This window comes from Thermobia domestica, chromosome 1 (assembly GCF_964235325.1).
Source record: "Thermobia domestica chromosome 1, izTheDome1.hap1.1, whole genome shotgun sequence".
Lineage (NCBI taxonomy): Eukaryota > Metazoa > Arthropoda > Insecta > Zygentoma > Lepismatidae > Thermobia > Thermobia domestica.
In genome coordinates this window covers 300,801,356-300,818,864 of record NC_137454.1, presented here as the reverse complement: position 1 = coordinate 300,818,864, position 17,509 = coordinate 300,801,356, and the positions used below count along the sequence as shown (strand labels likewise).

The window sequence follows — 17,509 nt, the reverse complement described above, 5'->3', positions numbered from 1 at the left end:
TCATTATACAGTTCCTTTTTAGCCAACGCCTCAATCAGCTTCTCTTCCCCTTCTTAATAATATCTAACATTGTTCTTTTCTTTGCCACCATTTTAATACCCTCTCATTTGTTTTCTGCTCGACTCAGCAAATTCTCTCCATTCTTCTCCACACCCCCATTTCGAAAGCTTCTAGTTGGTTTTCATTATTTTTGGGCAATGCCCATGTTTCTGTTCCATGCAGTACAATACTTCACACGAAGCATTTAGGTGTCTTTTTCTCAACTCTTTGATTCAAGGTCCCATAAAATAGTAATTTCTTCCTCCTAAATGCTTCTTTCGTCATTCCTATCCTTGTTTTTATTTCACGTTCGCACTTCATATCATCACTAATAATACTACCCAGGTATCAAAAGATATAAAGAAGGGGAAATCCGTTTTGTATAAAATTCAGAAAGCGATCTCTACAAAACTGGAAAATCAACATGTCGGTTTTCTCAAAAACCGGTTCGTTTTTCACTGAAGCCATTTTCACTTTTCTCCAGTAGTTTTGAGCTCTTTTATAGCGTGATTTTGTCGAAGCAGGTATCCTTTTTGTTCTTATCCTATTCAATTGAAAAGAAATTAACGAAGCAGCAAAAAGTTTCTACTAGAAAACCCAACTGGCTTTCAAAGGGAACGATAATCTCTTACTGTAAGTGTTACCAGATAGTGATAAGTATCACAGTCAACTCCCCTAAACGCCCAAAAATTAATTATACTAGACTGTCTTCTTGTATCTACTAAAACGTGATCAATTTGATTATATGTTTTACCATTTGGTGAGGCCCAAGTATATTTGTGAATGTCGCGATGTGGGAATTTTGACTCTTCACAATAAAGTTTTTGGTGTTGCAAAATTCACGAGTGTAACACCGTTGTCACTACTATCCTTATGCAGACTCTTATTCCTTATCATCGGTTTGAAAATATCCCGTAATCCTACCTTCTCATTGAAATTCCCTACAGAATTTTCATATGAATCCCGGGAGTTGGTCAAATACCCATTCTGCTTCTTCGTAAAAACCGTCCTTTATACGTATAGTCATCTTTATCTTCTGGTGGGGCATGCACATTTAAACAATAATATTATAACGAGATTTTCGTTATATTTTATATTACCTAGTTCGGAGATAAAAATAAATAACACACCACCATTAGCACATTTAGTTTATATATATATATATATATATATATATATATATATATATATATATATATATATATATATATATATATATATATATATTACAAGAACCATCTATTATCACACATTAAAATTATATACTTCTTAAATCTCCATGAAAAACTTTCTGTTGTCATAGCAACACGAAACTGTAACTATCATTATAGCTACAATTAAAAATGGAAGTAATTCACAGATATCAGATATACAATATCGTTGTAATATCACACCATGGACTCTTAAGAATAATAAAAGAAAGTTGATGATCAACAAATCCAATCCGTTTGATTGTTGATAGTATTCGTTTATGAACGAAAAACCCTGTTCCTGGTAGGTGATGTTTATTTCCTTCTCCATAAAAGAACGTAACATTTTCTGACTGCACTGCTCCCTTTCCTTCCCATCTAACTTTCTGAGTTCCTGCTAGGTTCATTCTATATTTCTCTAACTCATCTGCTACGCATTTTAAAGCGATTGTCTGTAAAGACTTCCTATATTCCATGTTCCAAATTTCATGTCCATTTTACTTTGCTGAGGTCGTACCAAGTTATCAGTCCTTGTCCGAGACTTCTGTGGATGTTTCTAAACAAATAACTTTTTTGCAGAATGAGGTTGTTAGTCACAAGCTCAAGTCAAACTCACGAGCTAGAGAACCACCCCTTGTCGTCTGTTCGCGATTGCTTATTTTGTATATTCGCAGCCTTCTCAATCCGCAACCTGAGGACGCGCCATGCCGAGGTCACAAAAACCCACATTAAAAAGTATTGTTATAAGTGTTTCCAGGTTCCACCAATTCGTGATTGTATCTTAGGAGGGCAATGTAGTAGATACGGTACTATAATAAATTAGTAAACCCTGATTATCTGTTTTACGATTAAAATGATTCTACGAAATAGTCTTTTTCTTTTTTAAAAAAAGACTACTTCGTAGAATCATTTTTTTAAAAAGAAAATTACACAGTGGAAGAAGACAGTTACTATGTTTTTCGTTAGTGGAACCACGTAAGTTTCGACCAGCACTGAACCATCCTGCCATTTGTTATGGTAATGTTAACTAACTAACTAACTTATGAAACTAAACCCAGAGTTTCAATGCCGCATTCACAAAAGCTCTCCATTGATTTTTGTCCTTAGCCAACTGGATTCAGTTTCTACTTTGTATTCCTATTTCTGCGAGATCTATCTTAATATTGTCCTCCCATCTCCGCCTAGGTCTTCCTAACGGTCGTTTTCCAATTGAATTTCCAGTTAAAACTTTAAAAGTATAACTACTTTCTTCCAGTCTGGCTATGTGACATGCCCACGTAAGTCTCCTAGATTTGATGAATCTAACAATGTTTAGTGAACGGAATGCAGTTCCTCGTTATGAACTTATTTGATAAATTCCGCTGAACTATCATATTTGTTGATATGGAGCCAACTGAATGCCTAGTGTCTGCAGCAAGGCAAACTTGTGTGAGTGCTTGGATTGTATAAGCAACAGGCGTTCGATAATTATTTGTAACTCATTAATTTAACAGTAAAATACTAAGCTACTAGAACTCTCTACAAAATTTCAGAACTGTAGTTACTATGGAATTGCGTAAAAATTAAGTTGTAAGATTTGGTTCTAACAAACAAACAAGAAAGTTACTTAATAAAAGCATTGTAAAATAAATAAATAAATAATCCAACTTACAGAAATCCTGAGAGTTAAAAAGGAAGCCCACAACGAACATTCAAATAAACTTTTAAAGTTATTATATTCAAATGTTAGTATGTCAGCTCTAGTGAATCCCAGGTGTGAGACCAGTTTTAAACATAATCTCAGATTCAAGATTTGAGAATAATTCAGAGCACTACGGACCCAAAAGGGACATTCAGTAGGAGGAGGGATCGGCCCCCTGGACAATGAATGTACGCTTGAAATACTGTACAAAGTTTAAGACTACATCAAAGCATAAAAAAAATAATGCAATGTCATGTCACATAATATAAAAAATTATATATATAATCTTTTGTGTTTTTGTTGACAGCTTTTATGTATGATAAGACTATAATTATTATATTATGATGCTAAGTTGCATAGCTTGTTAGAAATAAAAGGTAGTGTTTGGAAGGGGCGAATGGGTTGTCTCTATTTCGATTCCTGAGGATTCGCCACTGGTTCAGAATATGTAAAACTCATCCCTCGTATTATATATATATATATATATATATATATATATATATATATATATATATATATATAATTACTACTGAAAATGAGCGTACATAATTATGACCAATAAAATAAAAGCAAAATCGATAAAATGTAATATATGCACTCATATTCACGCATCTCAATTAACTGTGCCGTTGCTGTTTCGGGACTTTATTGATATTTCTGTAAAGAGTAGAACACTGCATACTGTGAACTACTCAGTAAAACATATCAATTACAGTCGTTAATGGAGGTTTTTTTAAAATCAATATTGCGTAATCGTCGGATGAGTCAAAAAAAAAAAAAAAAAATAGAAAAATCGTGTTATATCCTTATGGAGCAGAGATACAAATGAAATATTGACAAAAATAAAGTACCTCACGAGGCTTTCAAATTAGGGAGATTACGTGCCGAGCGTTTTAGAAAATTATGCTGCTTGATCGGGAAGGGGGCAGTTTCTAAAATATCTTATTTCCTATTTTGTACCTGAAAAAATGAAATGAAATGAAATCTTTCAGTTTAACATCGTACGTTTATGTCCATTAGGCTAAGGGAGACAGATCATTTAGGCAAGTGAATGATGATGAAAATAGGGGGTATGAAAATGAGCGAGGAAACAGAAGTACCCCGAGAAAACTCATGAACACAATGTTGTCCATCGCAAACTTGCTTGGGCGGGGATCGAACCATAGTCCCCACGCACCTGAGGTAAGCACTGTACCACGGTGTCTCCCTTATTTTGTCTCTGTAAATTGGCCCAAGTCGAGGAAACGTTTGAACCGTTTAAAATGAATTTTGGGATATACTTAGCAATTGTGACCTAAGCTTTTATCACTTCACATTCACTAAAATATTTAGTAGCTTATTTTAATGGAGAAAAGGGACTTAAAATTTTCACAAAGAATAACATCGGTACCGTTTCAATATAGTTAGCACTTGGAGTTTGACTTTGAGGAATTAGCGCCCCCTTCAGCAGCGATACTAGTATATAAGACATGGACGTACAGCTTAACGTGGGACTCGAACCACTTGAGCCCTCACCGGGAATCGAACTTGGAAGACGCGTACGCTAATCACGTAAAATCACGAATGAGCTCTGTTACCATTTGAGTAAAGTGGTCATTTTTTTTTTTTTTTCATTTCGCTTTGATTCAAATAGGCATCATAAAGGGATATTGGGTTCAAATACAACTTTAAAATATTTTCCATTAACTTACTAATCCCATGCGAAGAACGAACATATAACTTTGCTCTCTCATGTAAGTTTTAATATTACGAGGCAGGCTTTTACTGTGTTGTTTCTTGATATTTTCAACCCTTTCGGAAACAAAGACGGTTTTCCTTCTTTACCTCCTATCCAAAATACGGATAGGAAGAGTTATCAGAAGACAACATAATATTTCCAAATATTCTAATGCAGTTAGTAATGCTTGTGCTTGTATCCTACTTATTTCGGTGAGCTTTTGTTCCATTGCTCCTTGGTTTTCGGTGCAAGAAAAGTTACCTGAAAAGGACATGGAGTGGAAATGTTTAATCAACAATGCAATAATAACGGAACAAGATCTGTAGAACATGTAAAAGAGATGGCTGGTTTTATTTATTAGCTATAGAACCCTCACTAGGAGACACCGTAATCTTGTGGTTTTCCAGGTGGGAGTGCCTTTGCAAGTTTAACTGTCCTCAATATTTCTGTGTTCTTGTCTGTCTCGTTCTAGGTTACTGGAAAAACGAGTTAAACAAGTAAAAAGCGAGCAAAATTAAGTAGAAAACTAGTAATAAGTAGTTAAACAAGTTAATGAGGCATGTTCGATGCATCAGTTAAAAAAAAAAAGTGGTTAGAGCATTGGCCTCACGTCCTCGTCGTCCCGGGTTCGATTTCCGGCCGGTGCTTCCCAATTTTTGTCGTCAATCCAGCGTCTTGAGACAAACTGGGAAATCACATGAATGAAAGACGTGACGGCCATTAGGTGTAGAAAGCTTCCTATACGCCGCCTAGTGACAGGGTGACGTAGCGTATTGACTACGTGGTCGTTGCTAGACTTGACGTAGTTCAACCGATCGCTGATGGCGTGGAAACTGCTCAGGCTCTCAAATGGGCTGTTACGCTAAGTGGTTTGGTTTTATATAGCCCTTACTTGCACCTCTCTTTTATTTGGAAAAATCAGTTTAAAATCTAAATCCTAAATTTACGACTTCAAAATCACCGTATTTTCCCATATTGTAGATGTATTTGACCATATACCGTACAGATAAACGGTAATTGATGTATTCATTGCTTCATAACTATCGCCCCCAAAAAACACAAACATTTACCATTCATCCAAAGTGAGGTACAAGTATTACAATCCGTCTTTATCACATATTCATATTAAAGTACTCGAGAGATACGCATTAATAAAACAGTGAAATATTTAGGTTTCACTTTTGAAACACATCATCTTGATATAATTAACGTAAAAGTCAAGTAGTAACTAATTATATATATATATATATATATATATATATATATATATATATATATATATATATATATATATATATATATATATATATATATATAAGACTGGTACAACTTGTGTCCTATATCCCGACACCGTGCTACGTATAGGGTCTAAAGGATGTATAGTCCGAATCTATCGTACGTAGGTCTCCCAGATTTTCATCATAGTTATGCACTATGCACCTAGGCCTACCTTTTGCTACAAATTCAGAATTAATTAACTAATGTGTCAACACGCACCAAAAATGAGTTACGATGAGTAGAGTTGAGTATCATTGACTATTAAAAGCGTTATTTTAAAAAATCGCACAATGATTATTAACTTGGATAAAAACGGGATTTTCGGAGTTTTGAATAATTTTTGGAAGGACAGAAACCGGGATGTCTGGGATTCCTGACCATACGGGATATACAGCCAGAATCTCATCTGCTGACAATTTCTATAAGCAGTTAATGCTACGTGGATGAATGCTCTCCAAACATAATATCGAGTACGTTTATCCAAGTGCATGGTTCGTCTGTGATTGAATGTATTTCCTGACTTTTTTTTTTTTTTTTTTAATCTGGGACAAATTCGTTAATATTAGTCTGTTTTAGTTTAGAGTAGTCAATAATCTCTCTCCATTTCTTTGAAAACATGGAACTTCTTTTTGGGTAAATTTCTTGTTATATGGGAAGTATTTTATTAATAAAAAAATATTACTAGATCCATTAACACTTCTGACATTTGATAGGTACTACAGTTTTATTCGTTGAGAATTTCACCTCCAAATAACTATCTAAGCTAGTATAAATTTGTTTCGGGGACCCTAAATATCAAATTTTCTGCTCTTAGGACATGGAGGGAACAGCGAAAACCAAGCAAACTATTGCTAACGATAAATACGTATAACTACGATGTTAAGCATACATTATACATATTAGTACTACAACAAAACTTATCCATATATATACAGCACATTCGTTATTCATGTTTGTACTAATATTATTTTGTGTGGAAAAAATATAGTGTACCTATATTGTTTTATCTACAATACATAAGCGTTCCCTCTCATTCTTTGAAGAAATGTTAGAACTTACTGGTATATTACCTTTCTAAATCTTGAAGTTGTAACTGTCGTTGAAATTTAGTAAATTACACTTATAGAAGCTTAAACTACTGATTCTTGAAACCGAGGCATTCTGGAAAATAACACTATACAGTATATTTTGGACTTTTCTGAGTTACTAGTGAAGTGATACTGTACAGAACATGACTGACATCGTGAGATAATTGTTTCTCTCTTGCTCAAAATAAGCGGTAGTACGCTTGCAAACTTTGAGGGAAACATTATGGTAGTTACTTCAGTTTTCGTAGTTTTCCTTGATTTCACAAAAATGTGATATACAGCGTTATTCTAGGAAAAGCTTGTATTTAAATGCAATTGTTATAGAAACTAATAATATTTTAAACAATAGGACATCATTTACGTAGTTATATGCAATGATTATTCTTTATGACATACAATTAGTAAAGGATAAATACTGCAATGAAATAAATATGCGATTTTGATAGTTGGAAGAAAAGAGGGAAGCGTAATTGGAACTAAAAGGTGTGATGCATGATGCAAGGACTACAAGATATATATATATATATATATATATATATATATATATATATATATATATATATATATATATATATATATATATATATATATATATATAATCGTGATAGAGAATGTATCATAGAGGAAAAGGTTTAAGAGTTAAGATTTTATTTAGCTTTTGCGTAGCAAATTGCTCAACAAATTTAAACTTGTATAGCAATAGATGTGTTTTGTTTAGTATTTTCTGCACCGAAAGAAATAAGAATACATATTACTAATTAACTATTTTACTGTTTTACGTGCATATGAAATAATAAGTGTTGATAATGTTTGTTTGTAATGGCAACGGCGTTAGACTCGCAAATTTTGCAACACTCAAAAACCTTATTGTGAAGAGTACACAATTCACACATTATGATATTCATAAATATACGTGGACCTCATCAGACGAGAAAAACACATAAGGCTAATCAAATTGATCTCTTTTTAGTAGATAGAAGAAGCCAGCCTAGAAAAAAAAATCAGCAATATTAGAGAGGTTTAAGATAAAGGAATTAGAGAAAGTTCGGGTGAGAGAGGAATACCAGATTGAAGCGTCGAATAGATTTTAGGTTTTTGAAAGTTTGGAATGCACTAATGTTGAGTATATTTGGTAATTTCGTGCTCATATATTAAAGATAGCGAATGGAAAATTCTCACAATACAAATAGTATTTTGAAAAGGTGGAAAGATTTCAGTGATAATTTATTAACACGCAACCAAAAAGTAATGTCGTGGAGAAAGTGAAATGTACACAAGAGAACCGTATATTCCAGGGTCTAACCGAACAAAAATAAAAATTGCTTTAAAGAAATTAAGAAACATAAATCTTCTGGTATAGACGGAATGACAGTCTTACTCTGAGCACAGTACATCCTGATGTTCTTTTCGGTAAGGAGTTGGCACCTCCATAGGCTACTTAGAAACTCTTGATCTTGGAACTGAGCTTAGTAGTGAAAATAATATGAAACCGAAAGTTTGATTGTAAATATATTTAATCCCGTTCAAGCTCGACTGCTCTTGAAACCGTACATTTTCCTCTTGTATGGTGGTTTGCCCTAGTGTTTCAAATTAACTTGTACCATTTCTTTCTGAAGACTACGTTGTCTCAGTTCAGATAAATCTCCACCACGTCTGTAATAACTAGGCAGATTAGATCAGTCTTGCTGATCAAGAACCCAAAATTTGATAATCGCCATTGAGCTGTTTTGGCAGTGTATTGTAACTTAGAGAACATCGCTGTTTGAACTTGAGTCATCTTTGCAGTAACTAAAATTATGTGTACATTGATATTTCGTCATTTTTGATTACAACAAAATCTTTGACTCTGTCAAGACATTTCATCGTCGATATCATTTCCACTTCATGTCAATTTTGTTGGTTACGGGCTACTTATTTAGCAAATACATGATGAGAACTTTGAAGCTGTATGGGAAAGTGTTCTGAGAGATGCTGGATTTTGATTGTGTCCGAATATCTTGTTTTCTGAGGCCGATTTTCAAGTCAAGCTTCCCGATGGTAAACTCCCTAATGACAAATCATTGACTCGAGGATATCACTTGCATATTATTTGTCAGCAGAGCCAGGGTCTAAGCTAGGCCTCTTTGTATGTATTGAAACTGGGAGTTCTGTTCATGGCGTCTCGTGTTTCGTTTCCGATGCCTCGTATTAAGGTGGAATATGGAGCTCCTTTGCTTTCAACCCCAAACTTACTTCAGTTACATCTTTGCATCAGGAAAACGGGTTGACACTCTCCTTTTTCATACAATAAAGTGCGTAAAAAATAGAGAAGCTCAAGGTCCGGAATGAGAATTAATTAAATATTTCTGTTTCGACATTTGATACATTACCAGAAAAAGGTCAGAGCTGGAACAAAGCAGAAATCTAAGGAGGCAATTGTTCTGTTTGTTTCCTGCTGGGCTTACATATGACTGTATATTATTTAAACACTTTCTTGTCGTTACATTTTTTAATTGTATATTTTCATTTGTATGGTATTAGGGAAACAGTTTAAGCACTGATTTCATGTATCTGTGAGAGCTGAATAAATTTATTGCTATAGATTCGTTACGTATGCATGTAAATATGTAGATACCTTTGCTGTCAACCACTTCCTTCAATCGTTCCACTGCCGAATCTCTCCCTTTCTATGTGTTTATTTATTTATTTATTTATTTATTTATTTATTTTCCCCAATAACCTACGTGTTCTGTATTAGAAAACCAGTGATATTGTCAAATGTTGAGAGCAGGAAATCTCTTTTCTTTCCAGTGTGGGCAGAAACGGGAGATTTCCGAGAAAACGCACACTCCATGCCGGGGCCCATCGATGCCCAACTAACATTCCCCGTTAGAAGTCGAAACCGGGATAGAAAAGGTGAGAGGCTCGCAGTGAGTGTTATTCCTGTAATGACCCTTCCTCACATTTCCCACATATCCTCATATCAAAACATAATCTTTTGATATTGTTTGTGTATGTGACAAGTATTGTGTTACAAAGATTATTATTAGGTGTAAGGTGAGTAAAGTGTGAAACTAATAGACGCATACAATAGGAAATTGTTCTCATTAGTTGGAAGTTGTGAAGGGTTGTACGATTTTCCGCAACAGAAAGAAACCCAAAAGGTGGGAAATATATTTCTCTTTTTCCTTGTCGTATATTTTCTCTTTCAGAATTAGAATTCTGTTTTTATTAACGACATTTAATCTATTTTTTTAACCCAATGATTTATATGGGAAATCATTTTTCTGTCTTTAAAATAAATTGGATTTTCAATTGTTTGATTTTCCTGATTTCTTTTTTAAATATATTTAAATGTCTCTTACTTCGTGAAAAGTAAATTTTGTTATACATACACTGGTGTCCAAAATTTAAGCATAATGGAAGAAGCTGCATGTGAAAGCTGGAAAGAGTGCCGCAAGCACAGCAAATGTGACGGACGGCGCATATCCGTTGTGAGGCTTATTGAACTAACCGTGGCAAACGTCAGCCTGGTCTTAGATAGGATGAAAATGAACCTTACTGCTCCGAAATGCGGCATTGTGTGTAGGTCTGTTTTAGTGAGCGGAGGATACTACCGAGTTTCATGTGGCAACAGACAGCAAGAATATAACACAAAGTCCCCACTTAGTACGGTTTAGGAAGAGTCACTTCATCAGGCACTTGGAACAAGAAGATACACAGACATCAATAGCAAGAGTCATTAATGTGCCAGAAAGTGATATGTACAGGTTGCGAAAACAGTTTATTGAGTCAGACGTCAACCGTAAGCTCGGTGAAGGTCATCCACATGTGACATCTGAACAACTGCACGTAACAAGTGAACTATACCTACAAGACAATTCCCAGCGGACTTTGCAGCCGCTTCAAAGGTGAAAGTGTCATGCAAAATTGTATATCGGAGACTGGGTGCCAATGTTCTGTGTGCCCACAACCCGCAACATGTGTTCCACCGTAGTTCCACTGATTCCAGCGCACAAAAAGTCTGTTTACTTTGGTGTCGAGAACATTGCTACGGAGCTCAAGTTGAATGGAGATGCGTACTGTTCACGGATGAACCCCGATAGTTTCCAGAGCGATTCCCATCACACACTAATCTGACGTGAACGAGGAACTCGATTTCATCCCATGAACGTCGTGAAAATGGAACGGTGTGATGACAGTAACATGCTGGTCTGGATAGGCATTATGGTGATGGTAGTACAGACCTGATCATCTTCGATCTAGGATTTATCAGTGACCAGAGGAACAGGGACGATAGTTTGCATGACTGTATGACTTGTCAGAGCCGCAGTCTGCTCAGAGTTTCTACTCATGGATGACAGACAATATCCGTTCTCATCGTGTGCTAACCTGATGGGCGATTGCCTAGAGACTGAAGACATCCAACTTATCGAACGGCCAGCGCGATCTTCCGTGCTTGAACATGTTTGGGACGCACTAGGGAGACATGTTGGAGCCCAATAGTCTCTTCCGAAGACATACATGGAGCTCTGGACTTCTCTTCGTGAGGAGTGGATTCAGCCATCCAAACGCCTTCTCAATAACTCAACCTTCAGTGCGGAGCGTGGTGCCAGACATGCGGCTATTCTGGGTGACCATAGCCGGTATTAACCTGTTTCCGGTGCCAACAGTACGTCTTACAGCGTTTTTATGGTATGTGAGTGATGGTTCATTTTTTGCGTTTGCGATGTATGATTTCCTGCTACCACGATTCTTACAAATCTGACTTGTTTCATGTGAGATACGTGTGGTGAGTTGGTATGGTAGTATGGCGATTCCCTCTCGTGGAACTTATTTACGTTCTTCGTGCCCTATCTCCTCGAACAGTCATTATACTTAAGTTTTGGACACCAGTGTGATTTTAATATTTAATAATCATTATTATAATGAAAATTCATTTTGAAAAAGCGAGAAGCATTTCATTAGAGTAAAGTAAATAGTAAAAATTTCATAATTAAAATTCAAATTTCATTTCAAAGCAAACAAAAAAATATACAGATCAATGGACTAAAGCAGTGGTTCTCAACCGTTGTGCTGCGCACTCCCAAAAAAGTTTGTCGTGAAATTTGGGAATTTAATGAACCAATTAGTCAGACTAAATGTAGAAACGAACTGGAACAGCAGTAACAATGCTCAATATAATATAGAGTCATTACTATTCAGAAACTTATAGTTTTGCATTATTATCAGTAGTGTACACCACAAGGAGGGTTTCGAGATTTTAACCCTCTTGAGCAAGGTATTATGGGAAAATAAACTTTTACTATATTATATATATATGTGTGTGTGTGTGTGTGTGTGTGCTCAACAAATATAAAAACTGCATAGGGTTCGTGTTCAGTTCATATTAACGGTAATAATAGAATATTCTAGCAAGCACGTGTGCTGCAACCTGGTAATATTTAGAGTTACTGGACAGCTTTTGTGAACTTACGATATCATTGCATCTGCTTCAAACGAGATCTTAAATATAAATGTAAATTTTGAGTAGCTCTTTGCTTATTGTCAATATAATGGATACCGTATATAAATATTGTAAATTGGAACCGTTATTAGTGAGTGGATTTCTGAAATTAGATGGATTTTTTTTTTACAAATTTTAGTGTTTAGACAAAAAAAAAATCTTATTCTTTCGTATAAAAAATGTTACTCGTTAAAGTAAGCACAAATTTAAACAAAATAACTATTGTCAGAGCAAAATCATGCTACTATTGTGTCTGGCGTTAATTATCTGAAAATGACTGCCAGACCTGTGATTCTTATCGTACTCGTTTGATAAAATGTTAATTATGATTTCAAAGAATACTTATTTACAGTGAAGCTAATGACAATGTTATCTTCTCCACTTGATTATACGTAGAACAAGTTAATTATAACTCAGTTTTACTCCTCATGTTACATTTAATTCAGATATATTGGGCTCCTGCCTAAAATGAATTTCAAGTTGTTGTTTTTTTTATTGTAACAAAAGCATCGCTACTATTACTTGACTTAAAATTTATCTTCAAGAACACACATTATAGTGAATTCTAATGTGTTTTCGTCACTTCCCTTCAAGTCGCCGGCTGATTGGTTTTGACTATTCGGTTATGTTGGTAGATTGAGGGAAATTTCCATGATATAGGGAAATATTAGCAATAAAATTTATCAAATAGGAAAGAAAGGGATTTTTTTCTGAAGGTAAAATGATGAAAAACAGGGAAATAGTCAGGTTGAATCGCAAACCGAGTTTTATGAATCTGTTTTCCTTCTATTTTCTATGGATGTGTTAGGTACTACTTTCACCATCATTTGTTTCTAGTGAGTTTCAAAGAAATGTGCTACATATGGAACTTACAATGGAATAGATCAAGCATGACGTATTTCTACCATTATTTCCCCCATCATAAAATTCCAGTGGGTTCCAAAGGTATATACTACATCCGGAACTTACAATAGATGAGTTACGCACAGGAATGCACCCAGAAATTTTTGTTGGGAGGGGCCGAAAGTTTTTTGGAGGGAGGACGGTGGAATACTGCAAGGCACTGTGTCTATGTAGTATTGATCCGGTGTTATTTTGCATCCGAAAAGACGATAAGTAATTGTTACGCATCTTTGACATCTACTGCCATCTATGTTATCCCATTGCCCCTCTCCTGAGTTTAATATGTGTATATATACACACATTTTAATCCATAAGATAATAATATATCAATAAAAAAACTGAAAATCTACTGACATTTAGGGTTTTTGCCTTCCCTCCATCCTCAAAGCAAAAACTAAAGGAACGCTGCTAATCCAGAGCTTCTTAAGCCAGATCGCTCTTAAATATTTTCGTTCTTTATTTGACTTTTTTGGCACCGAAGACCAATCACAAGGTTACTATATAACGCAAAGGTTGAACTAAATTAACTTGATTTAATTTTCTAAATCTGGCATAATAATTTTAAACTGGAAACGCAATCGGGAATGACCATTAGGAAGACCTAGACGCAGGTGAAAGAACACTTACAGAAATCGGAATACAAAGTAAGAACTAGATTCAGTTGGCTAAGGACAAAATTAGTTAGTTAGTTAGTTAATATACTTTTGTCATTAACTTCAACGAAGTATTTTTATCTGTATGGCTGAGTATGTGCGGTTAAGTGGAAAGGATTGTATAAATTGAATGACATACAGTAGCTTAGCGAAATCAACAAACTTCAAATAGTCTCCGAGAAAGTCCTGTACATACTATGAATTTTTTCCTACTTTCGATTTTCTTTTAAATTTGGAGACGTGACTGCGATTTAAAATTTATATTGTCCTCTAACGTAAAAGAAAGAAAAAAATAATATTTTAAGGACATATAAAAAAAATCACTCAAGTTCAGAGGCTGTAACAATATTGAGCTGTCTTTTCGATTGAAAAAATAAAGAAAAATAGATGAACGAGCAAAGCATCCCATCAGTTGATAAGCTACGGATGATGTGACAAGCACAAAGGGCCGCCTTTAGATATCAGCGATACCGGTCCCTTTTTTCTGTTAGCCTTGCTGACAAAGATGGATCACCTACTTGACAATTTTCTTGATAAAAATAGAAAACGTAACCTTTTTTTGTAAGAGAATAATGTTTACTTTTATGGTAGGTATACTGTATATACATTGCACTTTCCTTTGCGCTCATTTTAATGGAAGGAAAACAGTAATATATCAAACACTTAGTTATGGTACGCTATAACAGTTTATTTAGTGCATATTGAATTGATCCGAGCCAGTGTCAACTGTTGATATACTGCAGTGCTTCTCAACGTTTTTTCGATTGACGATACACTTTACAGAACTCCCAACGATATCGCAGAACTTTTATGTTGGGTTAGGTTAGAATTACCGTTCCACGCGGTAGCATCTTATGTGAAAATGAATATTTGTTTGTTGAGTATGCAAATCCACACCTTTGGCTTGGCATACTTTTAAGTACAGGTAACCAAGAAAGTTCGTGCAGTTTTTGAGAACAGTTATGTTTGTCGCGTTAGTGTGGTCAAATTATTCTGATGACATCATATGTTTACATTGCTTTCAAACCTTATTCAGTAGGGAGCCGTTCAGTGCATTACATGTTTCGTTATTGGTTTTGTAGGAAGCGCAATCTTCGAAAGAACATGTCGTTGGAAAAGGAGGTATTGAGGCTTATTTTGCTTTACGAGTACAAATTAGGAAATAAAGCAGCAGAGGCCGATAGAAGTATATGCTCCACATTTGGAGAGACGTCAGTGAGTGAACGGACTGCTCAAAAGTGGTTCAGCCACATTTCTTCCGGAGACTAGAGCCTTGAAGACAAGCCTTGTGTTCATCGTCCATCCAGAGTAGACAAAGTCCAGTTGGAGGATGAAATCAAGCATAATGTACATCAAACCGGCCAGGAGCTTGCACATAGGTTTGGAGTATCTGACGAAACCATTCGATCACATCTTCATAATCTTGGGATAACATGGAAGATAAGCAAGTGGGTTCCTTATGTCCTGTCCGAGAAAAACAAGCTCCAACGGTTGAACATCTACTTGTTTTGCTGTCGCGCCATAATAAAGCCTCGTTCCTGAACCAAATCTTGACATGTGACGAAAAATGGATCGTATCTGATAACCGAAGAGGAAACATCATTGGTCGACTTCTGGTTTGGTCTTATTGGCCGCTATACCGGACATAAACCAATAGAAGGTAATATTGTGTGTTTAGTGAACCATCGCTTTCATAGTCCACTATTAACATCTAGAAAGCGGAAAAAACATAACAGGCGAGTTTTACTCACCACAATTGCAAAGAGTTTCAGCTACACTGCTTCAGAATCAGCCAGCACTAGTCAGCAGAAGAGGATTTCTCCTCCTCCACAATCTTGCCAAACCTCGTATGGGGAAAGCGACCAAAGAGGTGATCAAAACACTGGGCTGAAAAGTTCTGTCTCATCCACCCTATTCCCCGAATATCGTCCCATCGGATTATTACTTGCTTGTGGCCATGAATAATCACCTGTGGGAACAGCAATTCCGAAAACGCGACAATGTCACGAAGGCTGTATCACAATATTTGGACTCCAGAAAAAAAAGAGAATGTTTTCAGAAAGGGTATTTATAAACTTGTGTCTTGTTGGGAATATGACATTGAATTCAATAATGATTATTTCGTAGAATAAAATGGCTGTTTAAGATTTCTGTGGGCTATATTTGCTGAGTGACGAAAACTGCACGAACTTTTTTGGTTACACTGTTCAACAACGAAAATGTAAATTGAACAAAATCAGCTAATTCTTACTGATTTTGTGGTGCTGATCACGAATTTGAAAGTTATTTTCGAATATTAGCTCTACTTTTCGTTTTACAGGCATGTCTAATAATAACGCTTTAAAAATAAATATATTCTCTTCGTTTGGGGTAAAATGTTACACTGATCCGGCAACACTGGAGAAACTATATGAACGCTTGGTTTCATTGTGTTCCTTATCTCAGTAGTGTTCTGCTATTGTTAGAAAAGACAGGTTTAGTGCAGTTATCAGCGTTTTGGGTGTGACGTTTGTGTAGTGCAGGACATAAAAATACAAGTACGCAAAAATACTGGTATTTCGAATGTATATTTTTAAATAGTTGTCGGAACTATTTCAAGTGACATTTTGAGGATTTCAATAAACAAAAATGCCGCGAAATTGTGTAAACAGTGCGGATAGCTTCTGCTACGTGTGTGGGGAAGTGACATTTTCCTCACAAAAGCAGACTATAACACCACTAATAAGAAAAGCCTATCAATATTACTTTGGTTGTAAAATTGGAGACCAAGATAAATCTTGGGCACCCCACATTGTGTGTAGCACTTGTGCCAGCAATCTAAGAAATTGGATTAATGGGAAGGGGCGCTCAATGCCTTTTGCAGTGCCCATGATTTGGAGGGAGCCAAGCGACCACTTAGTTATTTTTGTATGGTTCCTTCCGTCAAGAAGGGAATTTCCACGAAGAAGAAGCGGGCCTTGATCTATCCTAACATTCCTTCTGCAATGTGCCCTGTTCCACATGGAGAAGGACTACCTGTTCCTGACCCACCTAAAGAATACGATCTTTTTTCTGATGATGATCAAGAAGTTGAAGCTCCTGAATCAAGTAGAGTGGGGTGGGGTGACTCTGAACGGTGGGCGACTCTGAACATATTAACGTTTGTCATTTGTTTCCTAAAACCGCCACCTTGAGTTTGGTAGAAAGTGGTGGAATTGGAAGACGTTTGTGTGGTGAGTTAAATATTCGTGCGACGTGAGGAACTCACGTTTATTTTGGAGAGGAACGCGAAAGAGACAAACACAAATGTAAGGATCAAGCAATAAAATAGCCATACTGTAGTTTGAGACCTTGTGTATATAGTGTGTAATTTCTATGAGAAACAGCACAGAACCACGTTGTTGATGCATTGAAGTTTGGCGGGGATTTGGTCATGCCTGACTGCTACATGCTGACTGGTGCTGCCATCTGTGAAAAATTACGAACACTTAACCGA

At 35.8% G+C, this 17,509-nt stretch overlaps 1 protein-coding gene across 2 annotated transcripts in view; it reads left to right on the top strand.

The window, feature by feature from the left end:
- The window catches only part of Ptx1 (pituitary homeobox homolog Ptx1), a 356,984-nt gene that overhangs the window by 96,757 nt on the left and 242,718 nt on the right, over positions 1 to 17,509 (top strand). Inside the window, exon 2 of one of the 2 annotated variants that reach the window (XM_081726994.1) lies at positions 9,784 to 9,888. The exons of the other annotated variant lie outside the window; for it this stretch is intronic. Within the exon in view, the coding sequence (XP_081583120.1) occupies positions 9,784 to 9,888 (105 nt within the window). The remainder of the gene's footprint in view (positions 1 to 9,783; positions 9,889 to 17,509) is intronic. 2 annotated transcript variants of the gene reach the window in all.